Raw genomic sequence first — 13,543 nt, forward strand, 5'->3', positions numbered from 1 at the left:
CAAATTCATGGAGTTACACGATTTTTAATTTTCAGGCTCGCCCTTCATTCAAAATCCAAATTTTCCTTTTAAAAAAAAAACATCAATATTTAAAAAAAAAAAGTTTAATCTGTATTTGAGCGAAAAATGGAATCAAGATTTTTTATTTTTGAGTATCTTTTTAAATTTTTTGTAGATTTTTCAGTTGCATTAAATAGCTTTTAACTAACCTGCAAGAACTCATTAAAATTCCATCAGTGGTTGGAGAAATTTGGGTCTTAAGGAAAAAGTCAGCGCTCAAAATTCAAAATCCTCTACCTCCCTGAATTTTCTTAATTTTCGAAAACTATTTTAACCATAAAGTTTACTCGCCCAACAATAATCTTTCATCAAATTTAAAGAAAATTGCTAGAATTTAAAATTAATTTATATCTTGGTAATATTTTGAACTGAAACCTGAATTTTGATTAAAATTTTCTACTTTATTTAAAATTTAGCTTCTGATTTCTCCGCTTTATGTATTTGAAAATGCAAATTAAGATCATCAGAGCAATCTACTTTCAAATCTCGGGAAATAAGTTTTGGGTCCACTTGACTCCCTGACCAATTTTTCATTTTCTGACCATTAATATTCATAGACCAGCTATTTTAATTTTTAAATATTTGTAACACAGAATCTTTTATAAACAAAGTAAAGTAAAACAGAAAAATTACTTTTTAACGAAAAAACTTGAAGTAAACAAAAATTAAATTCTTAGCAAAATAATAGATACTTGACCCAAATACTTACATTTTCTAACTACAAAGATACATTTTTATCCAAATATTTGAATTTTAGAAAAAAAGAGAGATTGAATTTCAACAAAAAACAGTGGTATTTGTAACGAAACAAATGAATTTTTAGACTCAATGTCGACTTTTTTAAAAAAGAGTTGACTTGTAAGCCCCTGAAGATGAATTTTCCACATCAAAGTTTATTTTAAATCAAGAAATATAAATTTTCAATTAGCGGTCCCAAAAAGTGGAATTTTCAGTAATAATTAAATAGTTGAATTTTCAACCTACAAGGATGAATTCTCAACGAAAAATGTAATAGCTAATATAGCAACCAAAAAAGTTTAAATTTATGTAAAAGAGATGAATAATTCACTGAAATAATGATTTTTTCATCCAAAAAGAACAATTTTTAACAGGTAACGAGTTTTCACTAAAAAACAATGCTCATCTAAATTGTGAATTTTGCAAGCCAAAAATATGAATTTTTAACAAAAAAGTTAATCTTTAACAGAACAGTTGCATTTTAAACCAAAAACAGGAGACTTAAGAAGAAAATTTATTTTCATGAGAAAAAACGAATTTTTAAAATCGAATTTCAACAAACATGGAAAATTTATATTTTCAATTTAAAAAATTAATTTTAAGCAAAAAAAAACAAATTTTCAACGAAATAATTCAAGTTTGAACCAAAATAATGACCCTTAACTAAAAAAAACTGAAGAAAGTAGTTCAACCAGGTAAATTAACTTTCAATTGAAACGATTAACCTTAACTAGTATATAGTTCAATTTTCAATAAAAAAAATTATTTTCAACAAAAACAATTAACTTTCAACCAAACAGATGAATTTTCAATAAATACTTCTTTTTTATTTTTAACGAAAAATAGTTGAATTCATACCACAAAAAAAAAAATTTCAACAAAATAGTTGAATCTTCAACTAAAGATGATTAATTTTCAACCAAACAGTTGAATTTTTAGAAGAAATATAATATAATCGTCGGGAAGAAGCAAATTAAAAAAAACAATAGAAATATAACCTTAGGATATTCTAATTACAAACAAGAATATTATTTCAGGATGGCAACAAAATATTTGTTTCGAAATTCCCTAATTTTTCCCTGGCCAATTTTTTACTTTCCCTAACCATTAATATTCAAATACCATGTGAATAAATCATTTACAATTTTTAACACCGAATTTTTTATAACATTAATCAATTTAAATGCTCCACTCATGGATAGTGGCGTTCCTGGTTCAAATCCGGACAGAGGCAGATTTTTTCTTGTTTTTCAAAATTCATTTGTCCAAAGTAACGGTTTTGGTACTGAAATTTTTTATCATTAAAAAATAATAATCTAATAATTTGATTGATTGATATTCATGTAAGGTATAATATAATAGTAACGATCTGTACATCTATGAAGATTGATATATAGACCCCCTAGTGGGCCCTCAAGTTCCGATAATTTCAGGTAATTCAATAGCACCATTAATTCGATCCGACTGATTCCGTGTAATTGCACGGAATAATCTTGATCTCGATCCTGTTCGAGGTTGTTACTGGGTCAACGAATGTTTTCCGAGCCAATTCTCACCTCTCGATGTACAATTTGTATAGCCTGGGATTTTAACAGTTTCTTTGAAACCGACCAAAGTGAAAAAGTTGGTAGAAATCTTTTCATTGCGGCCACAACTTTCAATTAACACATAAGAAAAAGAAAACTTTGTTAATTTTACTTTCTCGATTCTAAATAGAATTAGAAATCGATTTAGAATTTGGGTTAAAAGTTCTTCTAGGTAGAGCGTGATTTCAATTTTTATTAACTTTAATTGGTTTATTTTAATTTTTAACCGAGAAAGTTCATTTTCAACCAAGAGATATGACTTTTTTTTTACTATAAAACATGAATTTTGTACCAAAAAATGAATCTTCAACGGTTGCAAAAAAAATTATCCTTAGAAAAATAGTTGTATCCTCAACTACGTAGATGATGTTTAAACCAAAAAATTGGATTTTCAACTAAAAGCGATATTTTTAAACCAAAAATGAAATCGTGAAATTTTCAGTTTAAATCCTTCATTTTCAACAAAAAGCTGTATTTTTTAGGAGTCAATTCACGGGCGCGTTCACATTTCTGGATTTTTATTTCCTAACATTAAAAAGATCAACACTTTTTAAATCCATCGTAACAAAATTTGAAAATTGAGTTTAAACAATTTTTGAAACAATAATTAATAATTTGTGATTTTAAATTTCAAAAATATACATTCGTCCATTTTTAATTGAAAACGTACCAAATCCAAAAATTTTATGCCGATTAAGTAAAACTCAAGGACAATATTTCGAATCGAATAAAAAGGAATTCACATTTGAAAATCGGACGGAGTTAAAATTGTATAATTTTTTATTCCAAGCGCTCAAACATGAACAATTTTATTTTGAATTAAAGAATCTAAAAATTGAACAATTGCGGGTAAAAATTTCGAAAACAGGACAATTTTAAAATAATAGAAATTTAATCTTTACAGATTACAATTTTGAAACTTAAATGATTTAAAATGATTTCGAATTAAAATCGTTCAAAATTGAATAATTAAAATTGTTTAGCTTCTGAATTGAAATACATTTTTAATTCAAAGCAAATAAAATTAATGATGTTGAAATTAAAAACTAAATTAAATGTTTTAAAGTCAAAGCTTCTAAAATTTCACAATTTTCAATTCTTATTTCATATACAAAAATTACGATTTAGCATTAAAATTAATTAGCCAAATTTTTCTATGATCAAAAAATAAATTCACTGTAATTTTCAACATTAACTATGCAAAATTTTTTGATTACTGAAAAATTGAATGATTATTAAAAAAATGTTGAATATAAAAATTAATTTTAAATGTAAAACATTAAAAATGAAAAAAAATCTACTAAGGAACGTTGAAAATCAATTAAATCCGAGTTTAATTATTAAACTGAAAACAATTTGCGTTACTAAGAATTGTGATATTAAAACTTTTTTATACTCCAACACTTACACATATCTATTATTTTAAGCAATTTGAAAATCAATTTAAAAATTTTTTATTCTGAATGAACAATTTTAAATACTCAACCGTTTTAATTTTAATAAAAAATTTAGCGTTCGTATTGAAAATTCAGAATTCTAAAATGGTAAACATTCAATACTAAAGAAATTCAATTACGGAGATATCAACTTCATAATGCTTAATTTATATCTATTTCTATTTTTAATAACACAATTTTAAACATTTTAATTTCAAATTGTTTAAATTGTAACGCTTCGTTTAAAATTATTACTCATACTTTAAATTTTACAATAACATATTTTTTATGGATTGAATTCCAGAAATTGTTTTATTTTTTATATTTTCTACACATATTTCGAAGGCATTTAGAATAAAATTTTTTAAAATAAAGATCCTTTCAAATTGAACATTTTGTGAAACTATCAAGTCTTTCAATTTGATATTCGACGATTTCCAAAATTTTGAAATTTCAAAATTAAAACCAATCAATTTTGAAAATTTAAATATGTTATTAAATCTAAAACGGAGTAAAATCATTGAGAAATTTGGAATCTAAAACTCCCCGAAATTAAGAAATTTCAAACCAAATATTTTCGGATTTATGCTTTAAAAAAATTTCTTTAGTTCGAAGGCCTGAAAAATTAAGCTGTTTTTGAATTGCGGATTCAAATTATAATTCAGAATTAAAATTCTAGAAATTTCAAATTTTCATAATTTTAATTTAAGTTAAATTTTTTACTTGAATATGTGATTAATGATCTTGAACCTTTAAAGTTTAATTATTATAAAAATTTTGAAAATTATACGCTTCTAAATTTTTTAGATATTTGCGTTAACAATTTCGAGCTAATTTTTGTACCATAATTCAGTTGCTAATAACAATAAAGAAAAACATTTTGAACAGGTTTTATTCGCGTGTTTTTTTTAATTCCAGAAAAAACAAAAATTGTTAATTTTATTTGTTTCTTGAAGAACAAAAATTATTTGTCATTTTAAAACCTGTTTTTCGGGATATATATCTTTTTGAATTAATCATTCGTTTGATTTTTTTAAAGTACATCACAAATTTTGGTGGCACCCTTATTTTCTGTTTTTGAAAAAAAATCTTTGAACTTTTTGACTGATGCTTTGAAACATATCAAAGCGTATTTTTAATATTTTTTCGGAAAAATAGCTTGCTGGAAACATTATTTAAAATGGCACATAAAATTTAGTTTGATAATTAAACAGATGAAAAAATTAACATTTTTTAAAATAATTTTTTTTCCCTAGAATTTGAATGCATTACTAATAAAACTGTCTATAACATTTTTCTTATTATTATTTGCGATTGAGTTATGATCAAATGAGAAAAGTAGCTCGACACCGTTAATGCAAATATCTATAAAAACTTGAGAAATTTTGAACTCGAAAATGAAAACTTTCAAAATTTAGGGAATTTAAACTTGAAGAGCTAAACATTAAATCAGAATTTTTGAACAAAGTCGTTGAAAATAAGTAATGTTCAAGTTTTTCATCAAGGTTTTTATCATTCACTCATTTCATCCGAAGTGCAAAACTAATATCGAGGAAAAGAATTTGATTAAATTGATAAAGTGTATGCATTTGAAGCTTATTATTATTATTAGTTATAGTTCCCCTGTAGTTTTTGAAAACTCAATCCACCTTCTGTTATCAATTTCGGTTGGAAAGTTGAGTGACAATTCTCCGATCAGAGAAGTTAAGCAGCATTGGTCGCGGATAATACTCGGATGGATGACCGCGAATTTTTTTAACATTCTAGACGATCCTATAATATAAAAATAAATAAAAAATGTTCTCCACTCACCATTGCTGAGTTCCTCATAGACGGGATTGTAGAGGTCCTGAGAGGAGTAAGGATCCGGTCCAGGACTGCTGCAGACGAAGACCCCTCTGCCGCCGTCCTTGACGTCCAGCATCTGTAGATACGTAGGGCTTCGTTAGAAGAGGATAAAAACGTCCACACGTGCACTAAAGATATAAATTACTATGGATTGTGTCTGTGTGATCGTGCAAGGTATTGTTCGTGTGGGAATCGTATGTTGGCTTTCGGCTGGGAAACAGGCCCCAATGTGTACACGTATTATGGTACCACGATGGTATGATGGTATCTCTATGGTGCTTGCCAACTACCGTATAAGGAATAAGGAAAAGCTCCTTAGCGCTGTAAACTGTTGGCTTACCGTACTTTGTATCGTGTTATGTGCTTCGAGCTACAGACTGAGGTTAAGCAGGATCTGCCATACATCGGTTCTCACCTTCCAAAGTGGCTTTGCGTGTTCACCGCACGATCAACGAATATTCAAAAATAGGAAAAAATTTGCGAAATAGCCTCCAAATTGGTCCCTAGAAACAATTTTCCAAAATATTGAAGTAGGGGGAATTTTAGTGGAGAAAATTGCCATCAAAGAATCAAAGATTGGGAAAACATTGAGGAAAACAACTTTGAAAAAATCCACGCAATTGTTTGTAACCAGAATGTCCGGGCTCGATTCCTGCTGCCGAAATTTTTTTCATATATTTTTTTATTCAAATTTTTTACTGCAATTGATTATATATTACATTTATGTAAATCTAGCCAAAATATTCATTTTTTATCATTTGTTACATATGAAATAATTGTTTTTTTTCAGTGCATCACTTATATTACAAGAAATATTTTTTTATTAGACAATTATCATTTTTCTTAATTTAATTTAAAGTTAGGGCAGGTTTTAACTATCGAATTTTGACCAATCAAATACCGACTGTGAAAAAAGTTTCCTTTTCTAATTGGGATAAACATAGCATACAATTTTTTTGTGTCAATATTGTACCAAGCCTCCATTGCCTTGAAAATTTACTTTTGAATTTTCCACTTTTTTCTACTAGCGCAAAAATTATTGTAAAATTAACAACAGTGATTTTTTTACCAAGTTATGATGTTTTGAAAATTTGCGAAACTATGAGTTTTTTTAAATTTCTGAATAGAACTTAAATAGATTTTCAAAAAAAATTGAGTTTGTGACGTCAGTTCATCAAACCCCTCCAAAATCCCGATATTTAACAATTAAAAGCAGAAACTCATTTGGTTTGAGATTTAATTGAAAATAATATATAGATCCTTCACTTCCAGTTATTAAAAATTCGGTTCACATTTTTTGAAATATTTTAAAATAAAAATTTCATTCAGCGATTAAAAAAAACTCCTTTTTTACAAATTTTAAAACAAACTTAACATGATAAAAATGAATTTTTATTAATATTTTATTTTTTATTATTAATTATCGCCACAATATCTATATAAAAAAATTTTACCATCATTTTTGTACTTACAAAAAAAATTGTAATTTCAAGGTTCTGTAGTATCTTGCTATAATATAGACCAAAAATCGTAGGCTCTGCCTGATTAAAAAAAGAACATGTTTTATGGTTGGCATTTGATAAGTCAAAATTCGATAGTTTCACCCACCCCATCGAACGTTTATATTTTGGTTATTATTATTTTCATACGAGATAAAAATATTTATTGCGAATAAAAAAATTTCAGCGTAAAGAAATAGTAAAATAAAATGATATAAAAGTAGAATATACTTATAAATAAAAGACATTTCCTATTATTATTGTTATATTAATTTTTTGTAATTATAATAATTTGTGATGTCAATTGCAATTTAAAAAATTGAATTTTCTGGTTACAAACTCTAAGCGCTACAACTTCTGATAAAATAAATACAAAACATTATATTAAATATAAAATGTAATATTAAAGAACATTATATTTTTTAATTTTTTTAGTTCCGAGAGTTTCAAAATTTGTTGGAAATTTTATCAGAAAAGGCGCCAAACTTAATTTTCAAAATTTCCCCACTTTCCCTGCTTTTACTTTAAACAATTTTTCATTTTCTCTGATCATTAATATTTGAAAACTAGAAATTTGATCTTGTAACCTTTTTAATGTAGCATCTTTTATAAACTGAATACAACTATTTTAAATTAAATTTTTTATTTATTATTCTTGCCAGTTACTTAAAATGTTTCTTACAGAAATTCACTGACTTCTGCAATTTTTTTCAAAATCTCTTACTTTTCTCTAGCTGTCCCTAATCAATGAAATTTGCTGGCTTTTCCTTAATTGTCAGGTTTAAAAAGTGTCTTTTTTTGTCAGGATGCGGCCTTAAAAAATAGAGTTAAAAAAATTGCTAAAAATATTAAACCCTTTTGCCACTATATGTGTTCAACTTGATAAAAATAAAATTTAAAAACATTTAGCAAAAATTAAAAGATTTAATTAATTACTGTAAAAATTACTCTGGAATCATTGTAAACGTTTTTTTCAGTTATAAAAGATCTAAATTCTTAATTGGAAAAAACTAAAAGCTCTCATTTTTGAAAATGGTAAGAATTCAGTCTTGACGTAGACAAAATAAAATAAAATAATTATTCATCTTTTCCTTTTCGACAATTTTCAAATTGAAGACTAGAAATTTTAAAAGTATTTCGATTTAAAATATTTTGAGATTGCAAAGTTTCAACAGGAAAAATACTATTCTTGAACTACTATTTTAAAGATTTCAAACTTTTCAGTTTTTTTATAAGAAATGATTTAATCAATATTTCAATGATTCGAATTAATCAAGTATTTTTTAAATTATGTACTTTTAGAGTTAAAACGTTAATTTGTAAATAATTAAAATGCAGGAAATTATTGATTAAAACTGTATTGTGTCAAATGAAAGCATTCAAAATTTGATCATTTCATTTTAAAAAACTATTTGCAATTAAAAATTCTAAACTTGTTAAAATTAAATCGATTCAACTTCTAAATCTTAATTAAAAGAACCTCAATATTTTTAACTGCAGAAAAATTAAAAATTTCAATTTTGCAAGTCCTGAAATTTACTTCCCAAGAAAGTCTTTTAATTAAAAATATCTCCCTCTAATTAATATCCATTCCATTTTATAATCTCAGCATTCCAAACTTTTACACTTTCATTAATTCCAACAGAGTCCTTAATCTTTACAAACTTCAAAATAACATCTTAAGAGCTCTCCTGCTTATAAATTAAGAAATTACGAAGCATTAAAAGCTTCTTGCAAAAGTGATAATAAATTTTAATTGGAAAAATCTTTCGGCAGAATGAGTCGTGAAGTATAAAATTGTTAATAAACACAGAATAATTACTAACCACAAATAATATAACGAAAAGCTTAAACCAAGACCTTTTTCGGATCAAAAACAGTTTTAATTTGTAAGTGTTTTGGTTCCCTCTAAAGCCATGAAGAGCTGAAACTCGTGAGATTCGCGAGGACGAAGGGAAAATATCGTCAAGTGAAGGCAAAACCACGGTAAAACGCAGCCTCCGAGGAGAGCTTTAACGCTTTCAGCGTGTATCCGCTTGGCGATTAACTCGTTCCTACCCTTAAAGACTCTCGAGATCCTTTAACCCCCGAAGCTCAAGCCTGCGAAAAGCGGACTTGGTGAGAACAGCCTAGGATTCAACCAACCACTAAAAGTTAATTCAGAAATTGGTCGATACCAACCCACCTATTCACAATTACTAAATGCGTTTAGATATTGAATTAAATCGACCCTATCCAACCGGAAGAGAACCTTTTTACTGCCTAAAACCGACTCTCGAGTGCCAGATTTCGTTTCAAAACGAATAAAAAATCTTTTGAGATTTAAATTTCGAGCCAAAATTGGACAGCCACTTATAAACATAAGCTCTTATATTAACGCCCCCCTGGCGCGAAATTTGAATTTGAACATTTACCAAATCTATTTAATTGTTTACTGAAACCCCTTGACTTATTATAAATGCGGAAATGAAAAAAAGTTACATCTCTCCTCTTATTAAGTCAAATATATTTAAGTTATAAAGTTTCAACCAGATGCTGAGGATTTTATACACTTTTAAACTTTTGAAAGCTTTATCTTTTTAATTCACTTTGAGAGTTTACCTGTCTCTGAGCTCAGTAGGAAAATGACTATAAAAATTATACGATTCATAAAAACAATTCGCCATTTCAAATTACGGAAAGTTTATTCGTTATATAAGTTGGATGAAAATAAATCTAGTGAGAGCTCAGTTATTTTTAACAGCCCAATTCTTAAACCGAATTTTTTCTTCAAAATAATTTTTTATGTTTCTCATAAAATGTGAATCAATTCAAAATTGCGGTTAGTGGGTAGGAAGCAATTACTTTATCAGACTCGCGTCAATATCATGCGACCTGGAAGAGGGCAATTGTCACCCTCGATACTGGAGCACGATTGTACCGATTACACAAATTAGGTTCGAGTACTTCCTGATAATATGTGGTTACAATATACCGGAAGTCTCTATCGCAAAAAAATCAAACATAAAAATGCAGGAAAACAATATATTTAAAAAAATTACCAGTCTGAATTTATCAAAAGAAAATAGAATTCGTGAACCTTGAAGCGAAAAAAATATATTTTTATTTGAACTTCGCCCTTAAATGTGAAAACCACACTTAAACATAACCTCAAATCGCGAGGTCGGTTTGACGCGAAATTCAAATCGCAGAGCTTTTTTTCAAAGGAATGCACAAATGAAAGAAATCATTATTAAATTGAAAATGTAAAATAAGGCGAGAATAATAAGCAGATGTTGTTAAAGTGGACTTTAATTTGCCTTTTGAACAGCTGGCTCATTTTTATCATAGTGACAAGCTGTCAGGTGATTTTACAGCTTCCAATGAGAAACTTTCCCTGAGGCTTTGGGCACCAGGAAGCAATATGGCTATGCGGTAATAGCCTCTAGTGCATAGGCTAATGACTTGTACCTAACACGCCTAACCTGCCTGATGTTCTCCAAACTGTCCATCCTGGTTACGTCCCTTAACAGTGTTTCTCAAACTCCCACGAGCCCTAGTCCCTGGCTAATTAATCCAAATTGAATTTAACCCTCAACATTAATTTACCAGATCAGCAAATAAAAGCAAATAAAAGCGCGGCTTTACGATTTATATTAAGAGAATACTTTAAGTCTCGATTTTTATCTAATTTTTGTTTTGCTTTTTAACATGATTCTATTGTGAATCTAAGTTTGAAGACCGCTGTATTTGGTCGTTAGGCTTTGAGAGCAAGGCGAATACGCACCTATAAACCAGGTTGTACAAGGTGCAATTTAGTGGCTGTTAATTGTTAGTTACTGTGATGATAGCATTAGGCCTAAAGTCCGGACACCTTGCAAACGTCGTCAGCTCGTGCGAAGCAAACAACCCATTGAACCTCAACGACGTACAGATCCTTCTAATCAGGACGAGGACAACAGGTGGATCTCCAGAATTCTCTATTTTAGAAAGTGAATACAAAAACCTCCCCGATAAATAATAGGAAGTGTCTACACGTCCGGCTATTTGTACGGAAATGTCTGTACCCGAAGCAATGGCCGGCATAAGCAACAAGTCTAAGATAGTTTCCTCAGAAAAACTTTTATCGGTTTTCCCATTTTGAATATTGCATCATTTAAAAAAAATTTAAGTTAAAAGTTTTCATACTAGTTTAGAAGTTTTTCAGAATTGTCGGACATTTTCTATAAGTGAATAAACAAAAAAATATTGATAAAAATTACATCAGTCACAAAATCGGACAGGACTCCAACGATTTCAAGTTTCTATTTGTTGTACTAATGAAATAATTTATGTTGCACATTCTAATTTTTTTAATAATTTGAAATTTTTTATAATTATGAATAAAATTATTGTTAGTGCTGGTTTTTAAATTCCATAGGTTTTTGTTTTGGATAATTCTTGAAAATCAGCACTTCAAAAAAAATTTAATTAAAAAAAAACGTATTTTAGGAGACTTTGATAATAATATAATAATAATAAAAAAAAGAATGGCTTCAACTTGAAAAAAATAAATTATAAAAAAAATTAACAACAGGATAGTTAGAGATTTGAGGCAAAGAAATGATAAACTTATTATCAAGTATTCATGACAAAAATCGAACTAGGAAAAAATAGAAATTTAAGATTCTTAGATTCAAAACATAAAGAATATGTTCGTTAATTTGAAAAATTTAATTCATTATGGTGAAAATGATTTAAGAATTCTGATAGATTGTTTTTTAGTTGTAAGACATTTAAATTTGTTAATTAAAATATACATATTTCCACGGTTCTGCACAGCCTTGAAAATTTTTTAAATGTTAATTTTATGTATCAGTTAAGAAGAAGGCTACTTGAATATAAAGATGTTACAATATTTTACGATTTTATCTTTTTTTATCTATGAATTCCAAAGAATTAAATGTAAAAGCTTTATGTTAAGCCCAACAAACAATTAACGAACTTCTATAAATACATCAAACATAAATATTTTAAATTAATGATGATGTAAAAAACATATAAAGTATCAAAAATAAAAACTCTCATTTTTTTAATTGAAAAATGCCTTCTTGAACTATTATTTAAAAAATTTCAAGCGTTAAATTTTTTTATAAAAAATGATCGAATCTTTATTTATTTAAATGGTTCAAATTAATAATGTATTTTTCGAAATTCTTTATTTTTAGAATTAAACCTTTAATTTAAAAATAAATAAAATGTGAAAAATTTTTAATTAAAACTGTACTGCGTCAAAAGAAAAAGTTTTTGCAGTGAATGAGTTTGATTATTAAAAATGTGTTGATCGAGTTTGATCCCATAATTTTTGCAAGCTGAAAATTTTTTTTAGCACTTGTTTACTTTGGAAAACTTATTTCCACTCAAAATAAATCATTTCTGAATTACTGTAAAAGAAAAGTAATTTAAACATTTTATATCAAAGATCTCTGCAGAAGTGACAAAAAAAGTTTAAAATAAATAAAATTCGGACAATCCTTTCAGACTAAATTTAAAAAAAAATGCGAGAAAATATTTCAAAAAGAAAAAAATAAGCATGATCAAAATTGATTCAGATCTCAATATTTAGATTCACCGGATGATCTCACATTTAAATTAATATTTTTAATTATTATGTTCAAATTTAAGCCAAACGGTAGAAACATCGATGAAAACTTGTCACTTTTAAAGGTTTTAAAGCACTTTTAAAAAATCTAGAATAATCTAGAACCATCTAAAATCTTGAATACTCCAGAATCTAGAATCTAGAATCATCTAGAACTAATGTACAATCCAGAATATTCTAGAATAATATAAAATCTAGAATTGACACGAATTTCAAAAATAGAAAATGTGACAAAAACTTTCTTTCGAACAAATTATCAGCGCTCTATTTTTTGTACGTGTAAAAGTTTTTTAATAAAAAAAAAAATGATAAAAAAATCGGTTAGATATTTGTCTTTTGGCATGGAGTGTCCGTCAACTTAATTTTGATTTTATACCACTTTTTTTGAGTGCGAGAAGAACGCTCGTCCGGAGGAGAGAAAGACGAAAAGGAGAACCCGTTTTTTCTGGTAAAGTGAAGTAGGCAGAAACTGGTTTCGGTGGCTGGAATATCGGCCTGGGTCCATTTGCGAAATTAGATATCTTTCGACCGAGAGTCAAGAGTGGGTGGCAATCGCTCCCAGAGCAGAAGTGAAGTAGCACAATGGAAACGCGTTTCTGCCTTTTCTCTCACCCTTTGCTTCACACTTCTACTTCCATTTTTTCGCGATTACGTTTTTGTCATTGCTTTCGCTTACATACGTCTTTTTCCGGAGAGACTTTTCACCCTTTCAACCTAAATTCAGATTCCTCTTACCGACCTCTGGGGTTTGTGTCT

The 13,543-nt window shown here is 27.8% G+C and overlaps 1 protein-coding gene across 1 annotated transcript in view; it reads right to left on the minus strand.

Annotated features, from left to right (window-relative positions):
- LOC117173807 overlaps nucleotides 1-13,543 on the minus strand; it is a 70,466-nt gene that overhangs the window by 11,393 nt on the left and 45,530 nt on the right. The window contains exon 9 of the mRNA XM_033362449.1: nucleotides 5,633-5,744. Coding sequence (XP_033218340.1) covers nucleotides 5,633-5,744 — 112 coding nt within the window. The remainder of the gene's footprint in view (nucleotides 1-5,632; nucleotides 5,745-13,543) is intronic.

This window comes from Belonocnema kinseyi, chromosome 5 (assembly GCF_010883055.1).
Source record: "Belonocnema kinseyi isolate 2016_QV_RU_SX_M_011 chromosome 5, B_treatae_v1, whole genome shotgun sequence".
Lineage (NCBI taxonomy): Eukaryota > Metazoa > Arthropoda > Insecta > Hymenoptera > Cynipidae > Belonocnema > Belonocnema kinseyi.